Source organism: Dama dama, chromosome 17 (genome assembly GCF_033118175.1).
Source record: "Dama dama isolate Ldn47 chromosome 17, ASM3311817v1, whole genome shotgun sequence".
In the NCBI taxonomy this organism is placed as follows: domain Eukaryota; kingdom Metazoa; phylum Chordata; class Mammalia; order Artiodactyla; family Cervidae; genus Dama; species Dama dama.
Window position 1 is genome coordinate 11,966,759 of NC_083697.1, and position 27,118 is coordinate 11,993,876.

The 27,118-nt window shown below is 39.9% G+C and overlaps 1 protein-coding gene across 3 annotated transcripts in view; it reads left to right on the plus strand.

Annotated features, from left to right (window-relative positions):
- The window catches only part of NDNF (neuron derived neurotrophic factor), a 48,125-nt gene extending 23,876 nt beyond the window's left edge, over positions 1-24,249 (plus strand). For all 3 annotated transcript variants that reach the window (XM_061164107.1, XM_061164105.1, XM_061164104.1), the window contains 3 exons: positions 6,470-6,658; positions 13,770-13,894; positions 15,579-24,249. In XM_061164107.1, coding sequence (XP_061020090.1) covers positions 6,470-6,658; positions 13,770-13,894; positions 15,579-16,972 — 1,708 coding nt within the window. In that variant the 3' untranslated portion in view covers positions 16,973-24,249. The remainder of the gene's footprint in view (positions 1-6,469; positions 6,659-13,769; positions 13,895-15,578) is intronic.
- Positions 24,250-27,118: the final 2,869 nt, after the last annotated feature.

Consider the following 27,118-nt stretch of genomic DNA (forward strand, 5'->3'; position numbering starts at 1 on the left):
ATTTACTTATTATCCTTGCTTACACCATTTCCAATAATACATTTTTATTTTCACTAAGTGAATCAGTGGTTAACCAAGTTGACTATGTAATTGGAGATAAATTTTGCAAAGTGACAGTGGGGGAGCTGCTACTGACTCTGGGGAACATTTGATTTGCTTTTAGGCCTATTGTGGGTTTTTTGTGGTGACCAGGGTCATCCTGGGTTTTTAGTCAGTGCATTGATAAGTTGTTCAAGGTCCCTTTAATTTTTTTTCTTGCTTACCATATGACCCTTTTACAATTTTCAAGGTGTGTGGGAAAAGGATATGCCAGGTCAATTTGACTATTTCTTTTAACTATAGTGAAAGCCCCATAGAATAAAAAGTTCAAGTTAATGCAAAAAATAAAGTCTTAGAATTATTTGTGTCTTCAGTTATTTGGCAGCTGCTCCACTCCCTACCTCTTTTAGAATAATACAAATGCTTCCTATCTCCTCACTGGCATTTTCTTTAAAACTAGTCCTCAGTTCATCTGCTACGGTCCACTCTCCACTTTCCCTCTCTAGGGCCGGCAACAGAGAGCCCAGCAGAGAAGGTGGAAGGGCAAGTGGGAGAAGCAGCTCCAGTCATCACGTCCTCAGACATTTCAAGGCAGTCCCTCTCCATCTTCCTAGAGTGGTAGTGCTCACTCACGTTCCAGAGAGGGGGCAGCAAATATAGAAATAAAGTGGTGTATGTAAAAGGTGCTTCTTTTAGAACCTCTGCTCATTTCCTCTAACAGCAACTTTGACGGTAAAGAACCCATGTGTCAATGCAGGAGAGGGAGAGGTAAGAGACGCAGCTTGATCCCTGGGTCAGGAAGATCCCCTGGAGGAGGGCATGGCAACCCACTCCAGTATTCTTGCCTGGACAATCCCATGGACAGAGGCGCCTGGAGGGCTGTGGTCCATAGGATCGCAAAGAGCTGGACGTGACTGAAGCGACCTAGCACGCACGCGTGCTTGCACACACGCACGCACACACACACAGCACATCAACTAATGGGATTCATATAATGTGTCTGAGTTGTTTACCTTAAATCTGTGTGTGTGTGTGTGTGTATCCTATAAACTAATAACATTTAAAGTTATTTACTTTTCAGTGTCCAAACCTCTCTCTACCTTTCTATGTATTTCTAAGTACAGAATACAGAATACATCTCATTGAACAATTATATTTCAAAAATAATTTCTTCTTTGACTGTAGAATGCATTGGCACTCCAAAGGATAAAACTGTTTCTCATCTCCAATAATCTAAATTACAGTAATCTAGGTTAGAGGTTGAGGTATATAAAATCATTTTTCTTTTTTCACCTCAGCCTAGGTAAGATAGGAAGGAGTGTGCCAAATATGGAGAAAGGCTCTGACCAAACGAACAATCTCAGAATTTTGGATTATCATCCATGTATCTGATTCATCAGAACTTTACAACTGAAACAGTTGAAGTTAATCTTTTCAGTTTAATAGGATAATACCACTTAGTTTTTCTGGGCTGAGAATCATTGTGCAACCAAGTTGATCAATCTGTCTAGCAAAAAAAAAAAAAAACATCTTAGCAACGTTCTACTTCTGTTGGAACTAGACCTTGGATTGTAGAAACACAGCAAGATTTCTTGATGTGCAGACACATTTCCTAGATTAACCACCAGATACCCATTACAGAAGTAGTAATTCTGAAAGAGAAATTCTGAGAAATATTATTTACATTAAACTTTAAACCTTGATGAGCTCTAGGTACCTAGAAGGAACAAAAAGAAATGAAAGGAAAAGTTATGCCATTAGAGGGCACTTTTGTAATCTTAGAAGAAAAGTCTGTTATAGACTGGCTTACCCATGGTTTATTCTTAAGAATGTATTTTCCCTTGCTTATTTAAAGTGACTAATTCTTAAGTCAAATGTTTAAGAATGTTTTTTGTAGAGAAAAAAAATTCTATAAAATTTCATCCTTTAAACAATACTTACATAAAGCTTTAAACTTGAATCAGTGAATATAAATTGTAAAAATATGGAATATATGTCTGCATAATAGTTTTTTGGTTAACTATATTCAATGCTTCTTTTAAATACATCTTGTTAGAAAAATTCTGCCCATAACCTGATCAAATTGAACAACTTCTTAGGTTTCCCTAATAACTGAGTATGTTTTTTACCCCAGCAGTAGACAAATGTTATTAGATAACATTCTGAAAACAATAATCCTATAGATATAAGTTCCTGTGTTTGGGGGCTCGTTCTGACTTTTTTCCAGTTGTGTTGAAAAATGATTGACATACATCACTGTATAAGTTTAAGGCATACAGCATGATGGTTTGATTTACATGCATTGTGAAATGATGACCACAATAGATTCAGTTAACACCCATCTTCTCCTGTAAATACAATAAAAATAAAAGGAAGCATGCTAATTTTAAACACTTTTCTGCAAAGTGTCTGTTTTGCCCATAACTGATACACCAATTAAAATGGTTAAAACTGTTTCAGAAACAGAAAGCGTGGCCTGATAAAATTGAAGCTGTGGAAATATGATTTTGTATAAAGAAAGCAAAAGGTGAAGTTTAGTCTGTTCTCTGCTGCTGACTGTCTAAATAAAAATGTCCACCGGAGCCAGTGAAGCCAACAAGCCAGTAAAGCAACTTAACAAGTAAAAGCTTGCTGTCGAGAACTGTAAAGCGTTTGAGAGTTTTACCCTCCTTGCAAGCTATCAAGTTAGCCTGTCAGAGTTTCCTGGATGCGAGGTGGCATGAGACTCAGTGACAAAGGACTTCATTACTCAGAGCAATAGCAGGAGCCACAGATCCACAGCAGTATCATTTTCTGCCACTCGCTCCCTGATCCCCAAATCTCACAGGATGATGCAGAGGGGACCTGTGGCACCAGTGCCTACAGTGGGGATTGTTACAAGAGAGCAGCCCTGAGCTTAGGGAACTCGGGTTTTCATGATGTGTTGTAATCACGCCTGCTCTTTGCTCCAGAAGCGTTATCTTCAAGGCTATGAGCTACACAAACATCCTTGAAATGATGGTAATCTGGAACAAAGGCAGTCAGTTCTTCTGCTTCCCACCTATGCACAGACAAGTACAGAGTCCCATGGAGAACTGTCTTTATCACTTACTCTGCATAAGCCTATCATCTGAAGTTGTTCACTTTACCTAACATTACATCGCTAAGTAGCTGATGCTGAGGAATGTATAGTAATCATATTTATCATACTTTTAAAGTCACTCCTGAGACTTTATATTCCTCATATCGTGTTGTAATCACTATGTGATCGTACTTGTCCAAGCCTCAATTTGATTATTTTTGAGGAGAGCTAAATAATATTGCCTACACCATAGGGCTGTTGCTAACATTATATGAGATAATAGATATAAAGCACTTAGAGGAGTGCCTGGCATGCATCACATACACAATAAAATTTATTAATATTGTTCTTAGTAATTTAAAATTCATCTCTTACAATTAGCTGATTTAATAAGAGAAAGTTCCTCCCATGGGCACCTGAGGATGCTGGAAAAATTCCCGCCAGTCATAACTAGCTAGCCCTCTAACCCTGGGGCTGACCTAAATATCCCAGATATCCTGGGGCATTGGGCAGCTTGTCTGGTTCAGTTGTGCGCAGTTGACAGCTTTCAGGGCAAATACAGGGCTAATGAGGGAAGGCTGCCCTTGAGTGGTTCTAGGGCAAACACGCCTGAGTATCTCACACACAAGTGCTTCCCTGGCATGTTGGCTCTAAGTTCCTAATAAATATGGAAAGTCAAACTCTAACCATTTCTAAGGCGGATTCTTTATCAGGTTCTTTATCTTTGCCACCTCTTTTACAGGAGCAGCGTATCAAATTCCATTTGGATTTTATATTTCTGTTAGCTACAGGACAAAGGGCATCGGAATGGGAGGGATTAGGTGTCACAAGTGGAGGTTCCATTCAGTTTTCTCCACCATGTCCCTACTTATTTGGAATAGGTTCACTGAGTTTTGATTTTGATCCGCCAAGCCATCTTTCATAGATAGAACGTTTGTCTAAGTAAGTCATGTGAGCTCCCATTAACACCCCCAGCCCCACTTGGGCTCCCCTCCTTGACAATCAACTGGGTATCTGAGGGACAGATTATTTAATGAAACTTAAAGAGGCCTGGTTTTATTCCTAAAGTGAAAGTGAAAAGTGAAAGTGAAGTCAGTTGTGTCCGACTCTTTGTGACCCATGGACTGTAGTTGGTCAGGCCTCCTCTGTCCATGGGATTTTCCAGGCAAGAATACTGGAGTGGGTTGCCATTTCCTTCTCCAGAGGATCTTCCTGACCCAGGGATCAAACCCAGGTCTCCCACATTACAGGCAGACTCTTTACCGTCTGAGCTGCCAGGGAATCTGCTAGCTCTTTGGGAAGAGGATTTTAGTGTTCAGTCATTGTTCATTTTCAGATTTTAGAAAAACTTTCCACCCAAACCATTCATAAAATTGAGGTTCAGAATGTGAATTGAATTGCCTAAGATAACACTTCTAATTAGGAGCTGAAACCAAAAAGCCAACTTTCTTAATATTTGGTCATTCAATGGCATTGAATTTTCATTCAATCTCAATACAATTGAGAAACAAGGATGGGAAATACGAACCTCTATTTCTTGAGAGAGATTATACAGGATAAATGTTTGGGCTTTGCAGTCAGATTCTCCTGGGTTTATATCCTTTCTCTGCTTATGTTAAAGGAGGCTTATTCTTGTGTAAGAATAGTACATACTTCATAAGGTTCCTGTGAAGATTCAATGCAATAGTGCAGTTAATGAACTTAGCACCGTGTTTTGCGCATGCATGTGGGTATGCTCAGTTGCTGTCATATCTGATCAACTCTCTGTGACCCCATGAACTGCAGACTGCGAGGCTCCTCTGTCCATAGGATTTTCCAGGCAAGAATACTGGAGTGGTTTGCCATTTCCTTCTCCAGGGGATCTCCCCAACCCAGGGATCAAACCCACATCTTCTGCATTGCAGGCGGATTCTTTACCTCTGAGCCACTGGGGATGCCTGCATATTTTGCACACAGTAATTCTTAAATACTACAGATATTTTACATGGAAAATTGCAGAGCAATGATAGATAACAACTTTTGAAAAAGCAAGTTAAATGAACTTTCTGAGCAAGCAAGCTCACTGGGAAAAATTACTTCTCAAACTCTAATTAAAAAAAAGAAAAGCATATGCCCTTCAAAAAATATGTTCAGTTGTATGAATATATTTTTGGTAGCACTCAAAGAAGGACAAAATTAAAGTCAAGTGATGGTTTAAGTAGAAGTGACCTCATAGCTATAGCAATGGCCTTTTAGAAACAAAACTGGCATTCAAATCATCTCAAATTATTGCAAATATTTGCATTTGACTCTTGCACTATTTAAAGTGCTTCAGTGTAAAAACAATATATTTCCCTAATGCTTGAATTCGGTGATGTATGTTGTCAAAGAGATAAGGGAAAACAGCTCCTTTCAGAGGTTTTTTCTGAGGAAAACCGGCACCAGATCCTCAAAGGAAGCAAAGCCTTTCACAAGCAGTCGATGTGAAAAGAAATTCACCTACCTGAAGCTTCCTGTTGGGAGGACACATGCAGAAGATGATGTCCTTGAAAACATCCTTCCAGCAAGGTGCCCTAGAGGGTGATCCATGACTGTTAATGCTTTTTAATGAAAAGTCAGTGATTAATGCCAAAATGTAACTCAATGAAAACACTAGACTAGGGTGGTAAATACATAACTCTGCTGGAGATTAAGGCAAGTGACCTAACTATAGAACTTCCCAACGGTCTTTCTTGATTTGAAGTGGGAATCCATGCCTGCTTTTTAATATGGTGAAGGTTTATATATAAATGTTGTGTTTAAGAGTCTGATAAATCTGTAATACTAGACACTGGCAAATAGCTCCCCTTGTGATTTTGGACAAATTGTTTCACCTATAAGAAAATTAAACTTATTTTAAAATCTCTGATTTATGAAAATTCGGTTTGTGGGCTAAGAATATTTCTATATATGTAGGAATCTTAGTCAAATTTTAAGGGAGAATAGAAATAACTGTGCAGTGGTAATTTTCTGGTTCTCAATGGGTCTCTGTGATTTAAGTCAAGTTTCAAGCTTTGAGACAGTTGTATGGAGATATCTATAATGACCGCTTCCGCCATACTGAAAGGGGGATTTTCTGTCTCAATACCCAATGAAGTTAATGCACCAAGGGTTCTTTTGTTTCAAAATCTGTTTAGTATCTGAAATTCCGGTGAATTCATCATCAACTCGATGAAATACTTTGAAAAACAAACCGGCAAAGTTGCCCTCAAGCTCATGTGTATGTATCCAAAATACATAATACAGTTCTTTCTGTCAAAACCAAAATAGTGTTAACCATCAGAAAGTTTGCAAATTGCCCAAGTGTTTTGCCTGTAGAGTTAACATAAGCAATTATTTCTGTCGCCCCAGGATGGTGCCTCTGCGCTGGTGTATGCTGTGGCTGCTCTTACCACTCAGCTCAAGGACCCAGAAGTTGCCTACTCGAGATGAGGAACTCTTTCAGATGCAAATTCGGGACAAGGCATTTTTTCATGATTCGTCAGTAATTCCAGATGGAGCTGAAATTAGCAGTTATCTCTTTAGAGACACACCTAAAAGGTATCCTCCCTGCAATACTTCCTTTTTCAATAAACTCATAAAGGGTGTCTCTAAAATTAGAAAGTAAACTTTTAGACTTACTTAGTTTAGATGATTTGCAATCAAGCTCTGAATGAAAGTGAAAGTGTTAGTCGCTCAGTCGTGTCTGAGTCTGTCTGACCCCATGGACTGTAGCCTACCAGGCTCCTCTGTCCATGGAATTCTCCAGGCAAGAATCCCGGAGTGGGTTGCTGTTTCCTTCTCTAAGGAATCTGAGGCAACAGGGAAGCCCAGTCTCTGAATAGCATTGTGTATTTTTCTCTAAGTAAGAAAAAAAAATGGTAGTGCCACTTCTGGTCACCAGATAGCTCTTTGATTCTCACTGATGGTGATCTTTGGAAAGAGCAGGTTTTCTTTTCCTCTGGGTGGTAGGAAATTTCTAAGTATGACAGGTTTTCTTTTCCTCTGGGTGGTAGGAAATTTCTAAGTATGACTCTGGATGATAAATGAAATTATTTAATACATGTGATTCTTCAAGGGTTTGCATTGTCTTGTAAGGACATTTCTTTGATCTATATGATTGCGTTTTGAAAGCATCAAACCAAACAGTGATGAGAAGTGACTGCTCATTTATCTTCATGCCAACATCAACAAATTGAGTTCATATAATGCTTCTAAATATTTTGACCTTTAAAAATTACATATAGATCATACAAATAGATATATATATCATATAAACTACATATATTTAAAGTGATTTATTTTGCAGTGCCCAAACTCCTCTTTATCATATTTCAAAAACAATTTCTCCTTTTAACTTGGGCACCTTGGTATTCCGAAGGATAATACTATGGGTCATCATCAACAATTCATTTTCCAAAGATTGAGGTATAGCAAATCATTAAGTCATTTTTCTCTTGTCACTTCAGTTTTGGTTGACACTAAGAATGGAAGGTGGTTCTCCCCTTCCACTGAGTGGCAAAGTCATGTTGCCATCTGGACATGAGTCTGAATGAGAGTAAATAATAAGTTTACTTATGACTGATGTGACCTGTTGTTTGGGTATCATTTCAGCACCACCTGAATGAAATTATTCATTTTAATGAAGGTAATAGATTAGGAAATGATTTGTCAGTAATACATAAAATAATTATGCACTTTCAAGGACATTCATAAGAATAAATAAAGGCACAAAATGCAAGGATAATTACACTGAAGGAGCTTGATGTCTTACAGAGGTTTAGTCTGTGAAAACAGGGGAGGGCAGGGAAGCCAGTTTTAATAATTCAAATTAGTCTTAAATAATCAGCTGAATTCATGCCAAACCATTTTGCTTTTTATATCCTTTGTCTCTTGGAATTTTTGAGTGAATCCAAATTTTTCTTTAACAATTTCTTTGATTTCCCACATGGACTTGCACACTGCTTTGCAGCATTCTTGAAAAGACAGCATTCTTTATTATGTAATCATATCACTTAATCAAATAAACAGTTTATCCTTGATCTTCCAGTCTCTTAAAAATTAAATGAGTTTTGGTCTTAAGAGCTATCTTAAAATTACATTTTTTCCTTTCAAGTAGCATGTTTTTATTATAAGACATTTCAGAAAAACACATGCTCCTTTCCACCCTGTTTTCAGACTTTTCATCTGTTCATTCTTTTGGTCTTTTCTTCCCCACAAATAATGATTGGGGACTTTGATATCTACATTTGAATGTAATGTTAACTTACACTAGTTAAGGAGTTGAAGCCACAGTCATTTCTAGAGCTAAAATATGTGACAGGAGATACGTATAGGCATTGTTGATATTACAGCTAAAGATGAAACTCCAGATAAAGTTTGGCAGCAGAGAACAGCAAAAGAAAACAAATTCATTAATTATTCTTATGTTTATACAGAAATTCCAGAGTCTAAATGGTTCATGGAGTGTTTATCCCTCAGCTCCGGCATTATAATTTGGAGCATATTTATCACATTTCTGTCTCTCTCACTAGCCAGTGAATACCTGAAGCTCATAAATCATATCCTATAATCTCTGATTGCAGCTCCCTTCCACAAGGGTGCTGTGCATGGTAGACAATACATGTTTGTCAAATTGCTAAAGTTTATTCAGATTATCTTTTATCCCTAAATCATGAGTGTTTCCATATGAAGATGTTGACTTAGAGGGGCTCCCTGATGTTTTGTATGTATAATGATTACCTTGTGGAATGCAGGCATTGTTTCCTTTGTTATTGGTTGCTCATGGCCTGTATTCAGGTTACTAAGACACAGTTGCTTACTTTGGGAAACAAACTACTTTCTTGACTGAAATGAGAAGAAAAGATAATAAATGAACTTGCACATGGATTTCAGCACAGGTTAGCTCTGCTACCCATGTAAAAATCAAAAACAAAAGCAGAAAATTTTGAATACCTTTTATATTACATGATGCTAAGGAAATTATTTTGTCTTACCTAATTCTTTGCAATGTAGATAGGTTCAATTGTGTTTATGTGGTTAATATCACCTACGCAACTTGGCCAAAGGAACAAAACTCTACTGTCCAAATCTGACTGAATTGAAAACTAAGCCATTTGACACACATCTTTATGGATGCTTAAGGTACATAAAATTTCCATACTGTGAACAATTCAATCACCTAAGTTATTTTGTCTGGATGATTGTCTATCTTTATTCTGAACAAGTCATTTTTACCTTTTAGGGGCTTCACTTTATTTGTCCTTCTACAGCCCTAACTCCACTCCCCAATTCCTAATTCATCTTTGAATAGGGGTGGGGGGGGGGGAACATATATTTCCATTCAGATTTTGTATCTTCAGGTAGATTCTAAGCATAGGTATCCTCAGGCTAGAATAAAGTGGGTGTTATGATTCTTCTGTTCTATTTATTCATTTAGTAATTCATTCATTAAAAAGGTTTATCAAGACCTTCTGAATGCAGAAATCTGTGCTAAATGCTGGGAATAAAATGACATGGAAAATGAACCCTAAATGGGCCTTTGTGGGGAAAATGACATAAATCAAATAATAATATAAATGTATATTTATACATTACACAAATTTAACAGGTGCCCCAAGTGAAAAGTATAGGACACTCAGAGTATGTGAGAGAACCTGAACCACACCCGTAAGAGAAAGCAAAGTGAAGAAGTGACATAGAGTAAGGGCATGTACATTAACTATATTTCAATTTCAATTATTTATTTTTTCATACTTATTAGTAAGGACTAAAGAGTGTATTTCAGGCAGAGAAAACATCGTAGTGGCTCAGAGATGGGGTTGAGTCTGGACAACAAAAGAAGCCCTCCGTGGTTCAAACACAGAGAACAACAGGGATGATGGCAGGACACTGACGCTGGCAGAGGTCCCGGCCCCGAGGGATTTCCAGGCTCTCTGACCAGTTAAGCACTTTTTCCTGAAAGCAAAAAGCTAAAGCTATTCATTAATTAATTCAACAGATATTTATGAAGAATTATTTTGTTTCCTAAGTTTTGAACCAAATGCTCCGCCCTCTTGTAGTTTGCATTCTAGTCAGGAGAGGTGGAAAATAAAAAAAAATAAAGGCATATGTAATACATCAGGTAGTGATACAAGTGCTTTGAAGAAAAATAAAGAGTAGAAGGCCTTCACAAGTAGGAAGGTGATATCTTCTATAAAGAGTCAGAGTAGGTCTATGGCGAGATGGTGCTTGAGAAGGGACCTGATGCAGTGGCTGAGCAAGTAAGGCCAACAGCTGGAGGATGAGCTTCTCTGGTGGCTGTTATTCAGCTGCTCAGTGGGGTCTTCCTTTTTGTGACCCCATGGACGCAGCACAGCAGGCTTCCCTGGCCCTCACTATCTCCCAGAGTTTGCTCAAACTCGTGTCCATCAAGTTGGTGATGCCATCCAACCATCTCAAGCTCTGTTGTCCCCATTGCCTCCTGCCCTCAATCTTTCCCAGCATCAGGGTCTTTTCCAGGGAGTCAGTTCTTCGCATCAGGTGGCCAAAGTATTGGAGCTTCATCTTCAGCATTGGTCCGTCCAGTGAATATTCAGGGTTAGTTTCCTTTAGAATTGACTGTTTTGATCTCCTTTTAGTCCAAGGGACTCTTAAGAGTCTTCTCCAACACCACAGTTCAAAAGCAGCAATTCTTCAGCACTCAGTCTTCTTTATGGACCAACTCACACATCTCAGGTGGAGGAACAGCAAGTAAGAGGCCCTGAGGCAATAGTGTGCCATAAATACTCCAAAGAGAGCAAGGAGCTGAGTAAAGAAGGGAAAGGATGGAGGAGACAAGTTTAGAGGCTTGGTTGGGGACCCAGATCATGGCAAGTTCTGCGGCTTTTACTCTGAATTAAACAAGAAGCTCTTGGAGGGTTTGCAGCAAGTGTGTTCAGATTTAGGCTTACAAGAATATCGCCTTCTGAAAAGGAGGTAAATAAACTAAGGAGGTCAAAGTAGAAATGAGACCATTCAGAAGGCTACTACAATGCTTAAGAAAGAAAAAATGATGACTTGGATCTGATGTTAACAGAGAAAGTGGAACAAGGTGAAGGAGTCGCTATGTTTTCAAGACAAAGCCAAGAAATGTCTGCTGATTCAGTGTTTGTGTCGTGGAAGAGAAAGAAAAGATGATGACTTGGATCTGATGTTAACAGAGAAAGTGGAACAAGGTGATGGAGTCGCTATGTTTTCAAGACGAAGCCAAGAAATGTCTGCTGATTCAGTATATGTGGAGTGGAAGAGAAAGAAAATATCAAAACATCTAAAATGTTTGTCCTGAGCAACTGGAAGATTAGGGTTGTCATTTATTGAGAAGAGACAGACTGCAAGAGAGGCTGATTGGGGGAGAGAGTGAGAAATTTGAATTAGACACCCTAAGTTTGACATTTTCAGTAATATCTAAGTGAAAGTGGCAAGAAGATTTGGTGTGGTCGCTAAGTTGTGTCCTATCCTTTGCAACCTCATGGACTGTAGCCCACCAGGCTCCTCTGTCCATGGACTTCTCCAGGCAAGGATACTGGAACAGGTTGCTATTTCCTTCTCCAGGGCATCTTCCTGACCCAGGGATAGAACTCCTGGTCTCCTGCATTGCAGGTGGATTCTTTACCAGCTGAGCCACCAGGGAAACCCAGCAAGAAAATAGTTGTTTCTAAAACTTAGTTAGAATTCAGCTTCCCTAGTGGCTCAATGGCAAAGAACCTGCCTGCCAATGCAGGAGACAGGTGTTCGATCCCTGCTCCAGGAAGATCCCACATGCCATGAAGCAACTAAGCTCGTGCATCACAAGTACTGAGCCAGCGCTCTAGAGCCTGGGAGCTGCAACTGCTAAAGCCCAAGTGAGCTAAAGCTCAAGGCCATGCTCTGCAGTAAGAGACTCGACCTCAGTGAGAAGCCTGTGCTCCGCAACAGAATGCGCTGCAACTAGACAAAGCCCACACACGGCAACAAAGACCCAGAGCAGCCATAAATGCCTTAATTCAATTATATGAAAAAAAAAAGAATTCATGCTGACCATTTAAATTAGGGAACCATTAACATACAAGAGGTTAAAGCTAGAGCCGGGGTGAGCTCACACAGGGCATGCGCATGGGTAGAACAGAGCGTTCTGGCACAGGGCCTTGGTTCACCAGGGGGGTTAGAGATCAGGGAGGGGAGAGGAACCGCAAAGGAGACTGACAGAGCAGACGGGCATCGGGGTCAGGTGGGGAGGCTGTTGGGGTGGATGTGGAGAGAATCTAAGGCAAGAGATACTGAGGAGGTACAGTCTCTAGGAGGTAAAACTTATCTTTTGCCATGAAACCAGTGAGGAAACCACTTTTTCCTCCCTTGCAAGATTATAGGCTTTGAAAGATAAACATAATCATCTAAATTGTTCAGAGTAAGAAGATATAGCATTGTTATACGTAGGCAATATTTTTTATTCTCCATAAAAAGTTCTTTTGAGACCATTTAAAAAATCTAAGGAGAATGTGTAGAGCAGAATGCTCTAATCTTTTAAAATGTTTTAAAATCACTCAACTCTTATGACACGCTCAGTTGTGTCCGACTCTTTGTGACCCCATGAACTGGATGGAGTCCCCAGGCTTCTCTTGTCCATGGGACTCTCCAGGCAAGAATAATGGAGTGGGTAGCATTCCCCTATCTCGAGAATCTTCCCAACCCAGAGATTATAACCCAGGTCTCCTGCACTGCAGGCAGATTCTTTACCATCTGAGTCACCAGGGAAGTCCAACTTTTAAAATCACTAAGTTATTTACATTAACAGAAAATCTTAGTGACAAAGAAATGTGTCTTTCCACTGACTAACACAGTCCTCTTTACCTTCACCTCTCCAAAAAAACCTCTCTCCAAAAAGATATGGAATAGTAAAGCTGTGAATAAAAGTCACTAATGTAAAAAAAACCTGATGCGAAGAGCTGGCTTATTAGAAAAGACCTTAATGCTGGGAAAGATTGAGGGCAAAAGACAGGGGCGGCAGTGAAAGAGATGGTTAGATAGCATCACTGACTCAATGGACATGAATTTGAGCAAACTCTGAGAGATGGTAAAGGACAGGGGAGCCTGGCGTGCTGCAGTCCATGGGGTCACAAAGAGTCGGGCATGACTGACCGACTAAGCAACTGAACAACATCAACATTGCAAAAACATGAAGACAGTGTTATTTTTCTAGAGATCAACATGCATTCTAGAAGGATATTGCTGTAAAAATGATCTTTTGGAATAGTTAGTGCCTTAGAGTGCCCTTAGTATCTTATAAATTTATCACTACATTTATGGAAAATGCAGCACCTGTAGGGCAATGTCCCTGGAAATTCCTTTGTTGTGACTTACATTGCACTGGCAGGGCCTGGGCTAAATAACACCCCCAAACTGGGTTAAGTGTTTATTCTTAACCCAAGTAACACCCAATCAACACATTTTGGTTCAACGTCTACTTATTTCATACCATGTTGATGGTAAATCTGGTTGCAGAACTTTGGGCTATGGACTTCCACAATTAATGCTGAAAGTATCATGATTTGTGTCAGATAGCCAGTTTGATTTTCTGTTAAATGAACACAAATTAAGCCAAGTGATTTTTCCAGTAATCTTGGTTGTTCGGTGTGAGGATAGTTGTCCCCATCTGAAGTGGTCCACTCTCGCATAGGTATTTCTTTGTGGTTGAAGAGGACAACACTCCGTTGTCCGTCACAGTGACGCCCTGCGATGCGCCTTTGGAGTGGAAGCTGAGCCTCCAGGAGCTGCCAGAGGAGGCAAGCGGAGAAGGCTCAGGTGAGTCCCCGCCAGACCTGGTCCCAGACCTCGGGATGGATGGGTGGCTGAAAGACATGAGACACACAGCCTTCTCTTCGTAAGACAGAACAGCATGGATGCATCGGAGAAGTTTGGCATTGAGGAAGGAGATGTGGGAAATGGGGATGACATCAGATGACCGTGATTTGGTTAAAAAAAAAAAATGGTGAAGAGAGACAGGTGTGGGGACTGAAGGAGCAGGGAAAGGCAAGAGGTTCAGGTTAGCTTCCCTGGCTGTAAAGTTTGCAGTCCTGCCTGAACCTTGGAATCACCCGTGGGGCTTTAGGTGCTGGATCCTGCCTCAGAGGTTGTGATTTAAATGCCTTGGTGTGTGATCTGGACATTGGTATGTTAAAAGCCCCTGTAGGTAATTCTAATATGCAACCAGGATGAGAGTATCTGATTTCTGGGGAGTAAAGCGTAGATAGGAAGAAAGAACAGAAGGGCATTTAGCACCGCCTCGAAGTCCAGGATGAAAAGAAAGTCAGAAGGAGGAGTAGGTTAGGCATTTAAGGAAGATTCAGATGATGGAAAGCAAATAACGAGTACAAAGAAATGCGTAGAGTCTGTCTGAGGCCCTGGGTTGATGCTGCCCACAGCACCACCACCCCCCAACGCTTAAGGGGCAAAGGCATCCTAGCTTTAAGTAAGCCTTGAGATTGATGATGTGACAGGATGTTAGCAAGCTGGATATTTACAGTGATGGGGGAACTGTAATTAGGAAAATATTGAAAGAGCATATGGGGAGTGATGAGACAGGTAGAGAAAAGGAATAGTCATGTGACAACTGTGTTCATCACATGGTTTAGGGCCATGAAATTCAACACACCTCACTCAACCTGCAGTGCTCAGTTGGAAACCATCTACTTCACTCTGGCTATGCAGTCATTTTCTGGGTCCTCTATAACTTATGTGCACACTGATGTCTGTGTGATATCTGATATTAACAGTAGCAAAAATAAAGGAAAACATTTTAGTTTCAATGCTTTCCCTTCATTCCTCCTGGGCAAGTGTTCTACACATTGAAAATTATATCCTCTTACTGGTGCTTTATAACCTATATTCTAATGAGACTGTCCGGTCCTACAAACAAAAGTGAAATTAGTGAAATGGCTAGCCGTCCAAGTGCAAACTGGTAGAATGTTTTTGGTAAGCAGATTGACAGTAGGGATTAGTCTCTAAGAGGTTTGCAGCCTCTGACCTAAAAATTCCACTAATTGGAGTCTATTCTGAAGAAATCATTTAAAATCAGAAAGCCTTACATATATAAGAGCATTATTATAATGCTCAAAAGTTAGCAACTATTATTTCTATTATATAATAATAAATGAGGAAAAAGGGAGGTTTCTCTAGATATGTGTATACATGATAATAAATGTTATAAAGTTACAGAGAAAAATAGAATAGTATCAATTGCATGAAGCATGTCGAAGAAAACCTGAGAGAAATCAAACTATTAATAAAGGACTGTTAATAAATAACTATTAATAAAGGATCATATATTAATGGGTAGTCTTTTTATCTTCTTGTATCTCCCAATTTTCTACAGGAACATGCATACTTTTTATAATGGATGAAAACTAAATTGAATTGTTTTACAAACACCATTTAAGGTAGTGCGCATGTCTTGACGTGTAGACTGTGCCTCTTTTGTGTCTTTTAGGTGATCCAGAGCCTCTGGATCAGCAGAAGCAGCAGATCATTAATGAGGAAGGCACAGAGCTTTTCTCCTACAAAGGGAACGACGTGGAGTATTTCATATCTTCTAGTTCTCCATCTGGTTTATATCAGTTGGAGCTTCTTTCAACAGAGAAAGACACGCATTTCAAAGTGTACGCCACCACAACCCCGGAGTCTGACCAGCCCTACCCTGACCTGCCCTACGACCCGCGAGTTGATGTCACGTCCCTGGGACGCACCACTGTCACCTTGGCTTGGAAGCCGAGCCCCACCGCCTCTGTGCTGAAGCAGCCCGTCCAGTACTGCGTGGTCATCAGCAGAGAGCACAACTTTAAAAGTCTCTGCGCGGTGGAAGCCAGGCTGAGTGCGGACGACGCTTTCATGCTGGCCCCCAAGCCCGGCCTGGACTTCAGCCCTTTCGACTTTGCGCACTTCGGGTTTGCCGCGGAGAGCTCAGCGAAGGAGCGCAGCTTCCCGCCGAAGCCTTCCCCCAAGTTAGGGCGGCAGGCGCACTCGAGGCCCAGGGCGGACATTCAGAAGGTCTGCATAGGAAACAAGAACATCTTCACCGTCTCGGATCTGAAACCCGACACGCAGTACTACTTCGACGTCTTCGTGGCCAACAGCGACAGCAACATGAGCACCGCTTACCTGGGCACCTTTGCCAGGACCAAGGAGGAAGCCAGACAGAAGACGGTGGAGCTGAAGGACGGGAAAGTCACCGACGTGTTCGTTAAGAGGAAGGGGGCCAAGTTTCTACGGTTTGCCCCAGTCTCGTCTCACCAGAAGGTCACCTTCTTCGTTCACTCTTGTCTGGACGCCGTCCAAATCCAAGTGAGAAGAGATGGGAAGCTCCTTTTGTCCCAGAATGTGGAAGGCATCCGGCAGTTTCAGCTAAGAGGCAAACCAAAAGCCAAGTATCTCATCCGACTGAAGGGAAACAAGAAGGGTGCATCTATGCTGAAAATACTGGCTACCACCCGGCCCAGCAAGCAGTCGTTTCCCTCTCTTCCTGAGGACAGGCGCATCAAGGCTTTCGACAAGCTCCGCACCTGTACTTCAGTCACGGTGGCTTGGCTAGGCACCCAGGAAAGGAACAAGTTTTGCATCTACAAAAAGGAAGTGGATGATAATTACAATGAAGACCAGAAGAAAAGAGAGCAAAACCAATGCCTGGGCCCGGATACGAGGAAGAAATCAGAGAAGGTCCTCTGTAAATATTTCCACAGTCAGAACCTGCAAAAAGCCGTGACCACAGAAACAATTAAAGGCCTTCAGCCTGGAAAATCTTACCTGCTGGATGTTTATGTCGCAGGACATGGAGGGCACTCGGTGAAGTATCAGAGTAAAGTCGTGAAAACCAGAAAGTTCTGTTAGTCACCTCGTATGGAGATGTATCACATAGAACTTCAGGAGAGACAGAGCTGCGTTAAGTAGAAACTGACTACTGCTCCCCCAGCTAAGAGAAGTTGTGACCTATACTTGTACTGTGGAAGGAAGGGTATCATCGGGTGTGTGTTGGAGTTTATGTAACTGATTGCTGGAGGAGACTTGTTCCAGTGTGCCCCAGTGGTACCGCGCGTGTGTCTGATGTCCGCTGATGTCAGAGAGAGGACGTCTTGAAGGAACTGCCAACCCTTGCTTTGACCACTGCATGAACTGCTTCTAAATTATTTTATTACCTAAAAATTTAAAATATGCCATTCATTGCACACAGCCACAAATGAAAATCATTCCTCTCAATAGATGCTAGGATATATATATATATATATATATATATATAAATTATTTTATAAAGTCTTGTTTTAAATGTCCGTGTTTCTATGATTGTAAACTATTAAATTCTTTTCCTGTTAAAGTACAGATCTAAGTATATTAAGTGGACAGCTCTTTAGTCAGTTATATTGTTATTGTAAATTCTTATCTGTTGAGTAAAATGTTTAAATACTATATGTATCTCATGTACAAAGTTGACATACATTATATTCATGTATATAAAATTAAAGATATTAGATTATATACTGATCATTTTCCTAAGTAGCAACCTTGGTGTATTCAATTTCTGTTCTGTCCCCAAAACTGTGCCTTTATGAAATTTGGCACCAGATTTGACCCTTTTCTAACAGAAGGCATGCTGCATCTCTCTAAAGTTATTGGGACATTAGAGAGTTACTGCAACTTGTATTTTGATTTTGAATAGGAGCTAGCTGTTGAGACTTGAAAGCACGCCAATAGACTTAAAAGGACAAGCCCCGAATACTATTGGGAAGTATTCCTTAATGACCTAAAATACATTACCTCTATTTTAAAAATAAGCATCTCTTTTAAGTACAAAAATTGGGATATGACAGAATTTTCCAACTGCTTGAATGTTAGCAAAATAACTGTTTTGATTTCTAGTGGAAGCAGTGTAGCAACCATCAGTTAGGACTGTAATGAGGAAACTGGAAGCAACTGTTTTATAACATCAATGGTCTCATACTTTTAGCTTTGATAATTCATGAATCTTTAAGAAGTAATTTAGATATAAGGTAAAATGTAGGCAAATCATAATAGAAACCATTTATCAAAGTTCTGCACAAGGGGCAGTTTTAGATAGTTTGATTCTCCACAGATTCTACACATGAGATGTCATGAGGATTCACAAGAGTCTGGGATTTAAGTCAAGTAGGCTATGTGGCTTTGAGTAAACCTGTTACCTCCCATTGTCCCTCTTTCCTATTTATAAAATTAGGTGTGGTAGATTTGGATAAGATGATGTTACAGGATACCTTCGATCATATGACATTGTCTTTTGTAGAATTCTGTGATTCTAAATTATAAAATGTGTCTGTAACTACAAGTGGGGCAGGTGTAATTCCTTAACCACAACCTTTCACCTACTTGCTGGACTACCTTTCACACGGTGGACATGCCGGAGCAGCATCCCTATGGAGTATAGAATCACTATGGCTTGGGGAGTGAAAGTGGTGGTCTTTATGAAAAGACATCATTAGTAGAAAACATCCCCCCTAAAAATGTGTCCTCTAATTCCTGAGTGTTAAGGTATCAAAACAAAATATATCATATTTGTATGAAACAGTTTGATACCTGAAATAACTTTTAAAAAGGAAGAAAGAACACCTCCCCAGTGGCTATGTAACTAACCAACTTGAAAGAACTTTAAAACTGACACTGTCTCAGAGATGTTCTATCCTAAGTTATAAATTCAGTGCCTTTGGAAGGAGAATCAACTTTCTCATATTATTCACAAATATGTTAGTATAGAGCAATGTGCTAAATGGGACTACAGCGAATCAAAGAGTTATTGCAGCTTCTGAAGGTGATGGGCTTAACTCTCAGATATTGCTAAAGGCCTGGGAACCAGGCCAAGTCAATTTAACCAAGCCTTTACTTTTCAGCCAGCTGGAATGGTGGTTTCTATATAGTCTGGATATATCAGAAAATTCTTTCATGGTCCCAGTGAAATTTCCCTTTTAAAAATTATAGGAAAATTAAATACACATTGTGAAACTTCTGTCACTCATAAAAGAAGAGAGAAACCTATTAAAAATAAAGCTCTCTTATTTCCTGATGTGTTTAGATTTTAAGAGCATTCAGGTGAACTGAGGACAAGAAAGGAAAATTTGTTCTTAATTAATAAAAGAACTAGAACATAGCTAATATGAAAACACCATCTTTTCTCCATTAAGCTCCAGAATAGCTATATTGAGAACAGGGCATTTAGAATCCCAAGGACAGCTGTAATATCATGGAGGAGAAGGGATCTTTGAGGACATTTCATTCAAGTTCAGTATCTTTATTTTTTAGGTTCAAAAATAAATTGAAGATCAGAGAAATGAAAAGAAATTTCTCATAGTCAAAACAAGTAAGTAGTGAAATTGCTTTGACTCCAAAATGCTTACTAGAATATAAATCACCAATTCTTGGGGGTGGGGGGGGGGAGTAATTTAAGGATCGTTTTCCAAAAGGAAATAAAAATTTTTTTCGTATTTATGATTTCAAAGCAACTCGTTCTTACAGACCATTTCAAATTTCCTTAAGAATGTGTGTGTAACCTTAACTGACAACTTCAAACTTGTAAGGAAAAAAAAATACTATTATTTTTAAGACATAAAGTATTCCAATCTAGATTTGCATGTGCACACAAACTGAGGCTGTAACATCATTAGTCAATTGTTTTAACCTAAATCTGTTTAGAATCTATTTTTAAAAAGTATACAGTGGGTGATTTTCCTAGTTAAAATATTATAATCAGTGTTTAGATTAATTTTTAAAACATGTATCAAAGGATTGCTGCTGGAAAGGACATATGCATTGCTTATTTTAGTTACTAAGAATAAACTTGAAAAAGTTATGATTTTTATATCCTGAAAAGCCAAATTAAGAGTGACTTCAAATAAAAAATTACTCAGAGGAACTTTAGAGTTTGAAATCACTTTTAATGGTTCTGAATAGTTCCATCTTCAATGAAAACACATACACACAAGTTTTGAATACAATTCAAGGAAATTGTTTGACCTGAAACAAATTGGGATCTCTTCCAACACTTTACTAACACCTCTTAGAGATCATCTAGTTCAACTCTCATTTTGCAGATGAGAGTGTTGAGGCCCAACCAAGATGAGACCCCAGATCCCTGCACTCTCCGTTTAATGATCACCCAGTGCATTGTAAGCACGTCTTCACAAGGCATGCAACAGTTTACCCAGACTACGCGCCTTTGCCTCCCCTCACTGACTGGCTTCAGAATAAAACTAGCATCTAACTTGAGGAGCAAGGCCATTTGGAGCATCTCCATACACTTCCTTCCCCACTTAGATAGAGTGCAATTGAGGTAAAGTCAGCTGGGAAGTCAATTTGGGTCCTCCCTCCAGGACCAAGCAAAGTGACCGTGGCCAGATTTCAGCTGTCCTTTGTTTGAAGTTGTTTATGGGACCTGGGAGACATCAGGGCACACTCATCATCGTGTTTCTCCCAGAGAGTTTTGGCCAGAAAAATATTCAGTGGCTTGGGATTTGGGTATCTGTTATTGTTTTGAAGGTGGGAAATGGGAGAGATGAGAGCGGAGAGGAAATGGAGTGTGAAGGGAAGTATGTTGTTGTTTAGGTGCTAAGTCGTGTTTGACTTTTTTTGTGACTCATGGACTGTATGTAGCCAGCCAGGCTCCTCTGTCCATGGAATTTTCCAGGCAACAATACTGGAGTGGGTTGCCATGCCCTCCTCCAAAGGATCTTCCCAACCCAGGGATCAGACCACCTCTCCTGCATCTCCTGCATTAGCTGGTGGATTCTTTACTAGTGAGCCACCAGAGAAGCCTTCCAGAAGAAAGTATAGTTTTTCTGTACTTTTCTTTCTCTAACTGGCCTGAGATATCAAGGAAAGTGAGAGAGCTAACGTAGCCTAATTTTATTAAGAATTTGGATTCTGTCCAACACAGAACCTGACACTACAAATTTTGACTTAGATCACCATCCACTCTATTAAAATCATATTGCACTATTTGCTAGGAATGACTGATCATGTATCTGGGTAAGATGTCCTTCATTTCTATTTATTTGCATTCCTCTTCCTCCATCTTTGAGAACTAAGTTTAGTAATCAAAGTTTATTTATTTTTATTTTTATTTTTTTTTATTATTATTATTATTTTTTTCCAGTGGGTTTTGTCATACATTGATATGAATCAGCCATGGATTTACATGTATTCCCAATCCTGATCCCCCCTCCCACCTCCCTCTCCACCCGATTCCTCTGGGTCTTCCCAGTGCACCAGAGATGAAGTTACCTAGAATGACTTTTCATATCTACCCTGATACCTCTTTCAGATATTTTCTAATATTATTTTAAAGTATAAAAGAAATTGAAGACTATCAATCACCATCATGGGAAAATAGTTGGTTCCAAGATTGAACAGTGCAAGGCCTTAATTACGTTTCTATATTGTCCTTATTCAAGTACTAACGAAGATCGTGTGGCATCAAGTGTCTGAGGGGAGGAGAGTCGTACAAGGGGAGACACTTGAGTCCTTGGAAATAATTCTTTCAAAAGCAGAAACGAGAATGAATATGACTCCTCATCCCATTGCCCTACAGGAGAGAATTTTCAGAAAAATGTAAGGTTTTCTGGAAACTTTTAGAAACTTACATGCTAGAAATTTTGAAGCAGAAATACATCAAGCAGCCTCCCAGCATGTGGACATGTCCCGAGACTTCAGAATTTGAAATAATTTTATAAATTGAGACTAAGGTGTAAAACAGAGAAGTCACAGCATATGGGTTCTTGTTATGGGTGATGAGATCCAGATAGAACAGTTAAAAAAAATAAAAGCCATCTTACAACTATTAATAAGAGAAGTAATGAATGCATTGTTTTGTTTTTGAGTCCAGTATTATTGTCAGAAACTGGTGAGCTTTAGGAAGAAAAATGTTTCCAATCTCTCTCTTCTTGTATAAATACTGCCAAGACTAGTAGCCAATCAAATGACCATAGTTTGGAAAGGAGCAAATGTTCATTTCTTGTCCATAGTTAGCCCTTGAGGTAACCTTCCTACGTTGCATAAATACAGCAGCACAGAAAAACAAAAACAGTTATTTTAAGATACACTTGACAAGACCCTTAAATGTGCATATTTAATTATGTCTGAGTGGACAGGATTTTGCTTCTGAGAAAAATTATTTGTGATAAACAGCTCCAAGTATATTAATACATAGCAGGGTTAGAGGTTTGACTGTTCAGTCTTGTCTCTTCCTATAAAATGAACTTGGACCTATAGAGAAAGGTAACATATGGCTACTTTTACCATGCAGGCTGGAAAATTTCCCCAATGCCAAAGCAGCAAGCAGGTTTAGGAAGCTGTTTGTTACCCTTGAAAACCACAGCGCTGTCTCATAGGCCTCTGCCTTTATTTGACCAATTCTGTGCCCTTCTGTAGATCCATATGACTAAAATAAGTGGATTGTGGCTGAACCATTGAAGAGTTGTAAGAACCGATAATAGCTTTCTGTGTTAGCAGTTTGCGTAGAGCGAGTGGTGTAGTCAAAAACACAGCCTGTTTCCAACGGCTGGGTCTCCATGTATCATCAGCCACAAGTGGCCTTGGTGACAGTTAGGGTCTCCTGGTGCTTCTGAACAGAGTAAAAACTTGACTCGAGGCTGGGAAAGAGGCGTCTGAAACAACTGAGAGACAAATTAATATACATATTTTTTAAAAAATAAAATTCAACCAATTTTACTATGGTAATATGCTATTTTAAAAACATGTTTTTAAAGAAATAACTGACTCTTTTAGCTATTTTTAATGGTAGTATTGAATATCTCCTTCCTGCTGAATAAAGCTTGGCATTCTTCCTTAAATGAAGAGGCCAAGAGCTAAATTACAGGTTGCCCAATTTTGCCTTTTTTCCATCATGCACATGATCACGGGTTCTCTTGGCTTATCCATGGGTGATCTTCAGGTTTGGAAAAAGATGACAAAGATATAAAAGCAGAGTAAGAATCCAACACTTAAATTTAAATTACTTGCATTTTGTGTAAGTTCTGTTGACTAATGGAAGAGAGCTGGACTTCAAATACAGCTGTGTGCTGCGCAAACTTGACTGCTCTGAATACTGAACTCTGGTTCCTCTGCCAATTCCATGGGCAAGAATTCCGCAGGCCTGAGTTGAAATGTGCAGATAAATACTCAGTGCTGGAGTTCTTGGTGCCAAAGCACACAGAATACTTACCTCTGCTATGGAAATCTTGGAAGAACAGAACTTCTGTTTTTAATATCTCTGAGGATTTACAGCAGTTCTTAGACGACTTATTACCTTTCATAAAACTGACTCCTACTTTAAAAGTCTCTTGGTGGCTTACCTATATTAAAAAGAGGAAAAGAATACTTCTTGATTCCACTGAGTTTTCTCTTCTCTATTGAATTTAAACAAGCTAATAAGAGAAAGGACAGCAGTGGAAAGAGTGTAGAAATGGGACTTCAGATGTGTGGGTTTTTTAAACTTCTGTGGTCTTAAGCTTTCTCATTTGTCAAACGAGAAGGGTGATGATCTCTAAGATTCCTTTTGGAAAAGTAGGGAAACTAACAACCTTTAAGCTCATACTGAGTGCCAGGCATGTGAAATACAATTACTTAATCCCCATAACAACCCTGAGATGAAGACATTATTGTATTCCCCCTGAACAGACAAAGAACAAAGAAATTACATAACGTGCTCAAGGTCACGAAGACTAAAAACTGGATACACCTCTAGCTCCAAATGTATGCATCTTTCTGTTTCCATCTGTGTGGTGTGAGCTCTAGAGCTTATTAGTGAACTTATAGAATAGAATACAAGGAGGAGAAAATTCATAAAAATGAGGAAAGCTAAAACATAATTCAAAGGCTGGCCTGGACATTTATCAACAAATTATCTTGGACATGGATAAATATGAAGAGCTAGAGACAGCAGAGCAGAGAAATAACACACAAGGATCACTAAGTTCCTCTTACTGTGTAGAATTTCTCCATTTAATAATGTCTTATACTGTATCACAACCTTTCTTGGTGTTTGTTTCTGTATCTCATTATACAGAACTTGCTGTAATGCTTACATATGGTAAAATGTGTCTGTAATGTGAGGCCAATAAACCCTTATTTAATACGCTTGTGTTTTAGCATATAGAATTCTCTGTGGTTGTTTGGGCTTTTGTTTTGTACATATTCTCTTTCTTTTGTTATAGGTTTTAAAAAAAAAAAATTTAATTGGAGGATAATTACATCCCAGTGTTGTATTGGTTTCTTCTGTAAAACAATGTGAATTGGCTACAAGTGTACACGCATTCCATTGCTCTTGAGCCTCTCTCCCACCCGCACCCCCATCTCACCCTTCTAGGTCACCTTAGAGCTCCAGACTGCGCTCCTTGTGCTACACAGCAACTTCCCCCTAGCTCTCTATTCCACAGCTGCAGTGTACATATTTCAGTGCTCTGCTCATAGGAGATACTTACTGGGCCTTTATTACATGCCAGGCCCTGAGCTGAGTCATAATGTGACAATCCACATGACAATCTTTTGAGGGAGATATTTTCCATGTTTTACTGATGAAGAAACCAAGTGTCAGAGAGGTTAAGTAACTTCCCTGATATGACACAGCTAATCAGGAGCACAACCCACTATCAAATCCAGGGCTAAAATAAAGCCAGCGCTAGAAGGGGTGATTCTAACTTCCTGCCTTTGGGAAAGAACTTCTGATTGTGCTTTGCAAGTAATCCACTGGCACAAATTTACTTTTAAAGTTTGCTGGACTTGTGCTCATTCTACTAAGGACTTGCTTTATTGGCACATTGAGTACTTGCTGACAGTCTCCTGATTCACTTCTTTATGCCTTTGCTCCCATATAAATTTTTCCTATGTACTTGGCATTTAGGAAGCTCACACAGCCACCACTATAGTCTCAGTTTGGAAGCTGGTGAACTCTGTATCCTGCCTGGGAAACAGCAGCTGATGAGAAGATTCCAGTATCACCTTTGGGATCAGTGAGTTAGCTGATATGGCTTCTTTGGTTGAAATCTTTCCTGGACAGTGCCAGGAAGAGAGGAGGGCTCTGTTGTCCCTTTAGCCCCTCCCTCATTTAAAAAATATTTTTTTTCTAATTGCTAAGGTAGGGTTTGTTATAAAAACTAAAACACAACCTAAAAACTTTCTAAAACATAACTTGAAACTTCACTCTAATTCTATTCCCCAAAGAAAACTATTTTTAACAATTCTTAGTTTACATTGATTTACATTCCAATACATTTTCCTTCCCTGTGTATAAACTAATATTTATTATTACCATTCATTTTTATCAAATATGAAATTGTACTAAACAGTTTTGCAACTGGCTTTTTTAATTGAACGTGGTATTTGGGCCCACATTCTGTGTCAGCTTGAGTTCATTCTTGGTTGTTTTTTTAAAAGTTTTAGTCATATTTTTATTTATTTCAACATACCATAAATATTATCATTTCAAGTGAAATTAATTTTTACAATTAAAATGCTGTACATTCTTTTTATCATACCCAGCTTGGAAATTCAGCGTGTCTGTTACTCTTACAGCGCACCTCACGTAGGGCTAGGCACTTTTCAGGCACGCAATAGCCATCTGCACAAATCCCCATATTTGCACAGAACCACACCTCTCCTGCAACATGCCTGTAGCACATCTGCGACTATATCTGCAGTTTCTCTGCCAAACCTTCCATATCATCTGCAAACACACCCACAGGTCAGGGAGCCACCCTTCTTGATCTCATTCTCTTTTTGAATTGGAGTATAGTTGCTTTATAATGCTGTGTTAGTGTCTGTTGTACAACAAAGTGAATCAGCTCTATGCATACACCTATCCCCTTTCTCCTGGGCCTCCCTCCGTCCCACCCCACCCCCACTCACCCACCGAAGTCCCCGCAGAGCACCAAGCTGAGCTCCCTGGGCTCTGAGCAGCCTCCCACTGGCTCTATTTTACATATAGTGGTATACATATGGCGGATTCCCTGGTGGCTCAGATGGTAAAGCATCTGCCTGCAATGCGAGACCTGGGTTCTATCCCTGGGTCAGAAAGATCTGCTGGAGAAGGAAATGGCAACCCACTCCAGGACTCTTGCTGGAAAATTCCAGAAACGGAAGAGCCTGCATTGAAGGAGATTCAGGTTCGATGCCTGGGCCAGAAAGATCCCCTGGAGAAGGAAATGGCAGCCCACTCCAATATTCTTGCCTGGGAAATCCCACGGACAGAGAAGCCTGCAGGGCTACAGTCCATGGGGTCGCAAAGAGTTGGACAGGACTTAGTGACTAAACCAACACTGCCACATACGTCAATGCTGCCCTCGCAGCTCGTCCCGCCCTCCCCTTCCGCCCATGACCACATGTCTGCTCTCCACATCTGTGTCTATTCCTGCCTGTGGATGGGCCTAGAGTTTGTCATACAGTGAAGGAAGCCAGAAAGAGAAACAGGAATGTCTCATATTAACGCTGTATGTAGAATCTAGAAAAATGGTACTGATCTCCTTTTTTAAATATTGGTTCTTCCCAGACATTCTCCTCAGATGTGTAAAATGTGTATCAATATGAACACACAATGATGGTCTCTGTCAGTTACATATTAAACCATCCTCAAATTCAGGCCTGAATCATCACCGACGTCTCCTGTGTTCATTATTGCATAGAGGCATCCTCTCCCAAGTGACAAACTCTCTCTTTGGCCTCTCATTAGGCTTCTCTGAGCTGCCTACTCCTGGATATTCCATTTCCATCCCAGGAGGGCCTGCATAGCCCAGTGTTAGCGAGAACTCTTATAGCTCAGTTTAGCAGGAATCCTTTACCCTAGAATCAGAAGACTGGACAAACTTCTCATCCTTCCAGTTAGTTAGTCACTCGGTCATGTCCAGCTCTCTGCGATCCCAAGGCCTGTAGCCTCTGTAGTCCGGCTCCTCTGTCCATAGAATTCCCCAGACAAGAGTACTGGAGTGGGTTGCCATTTCTTTCTCCAGGGGATCTTCCCAACCCACA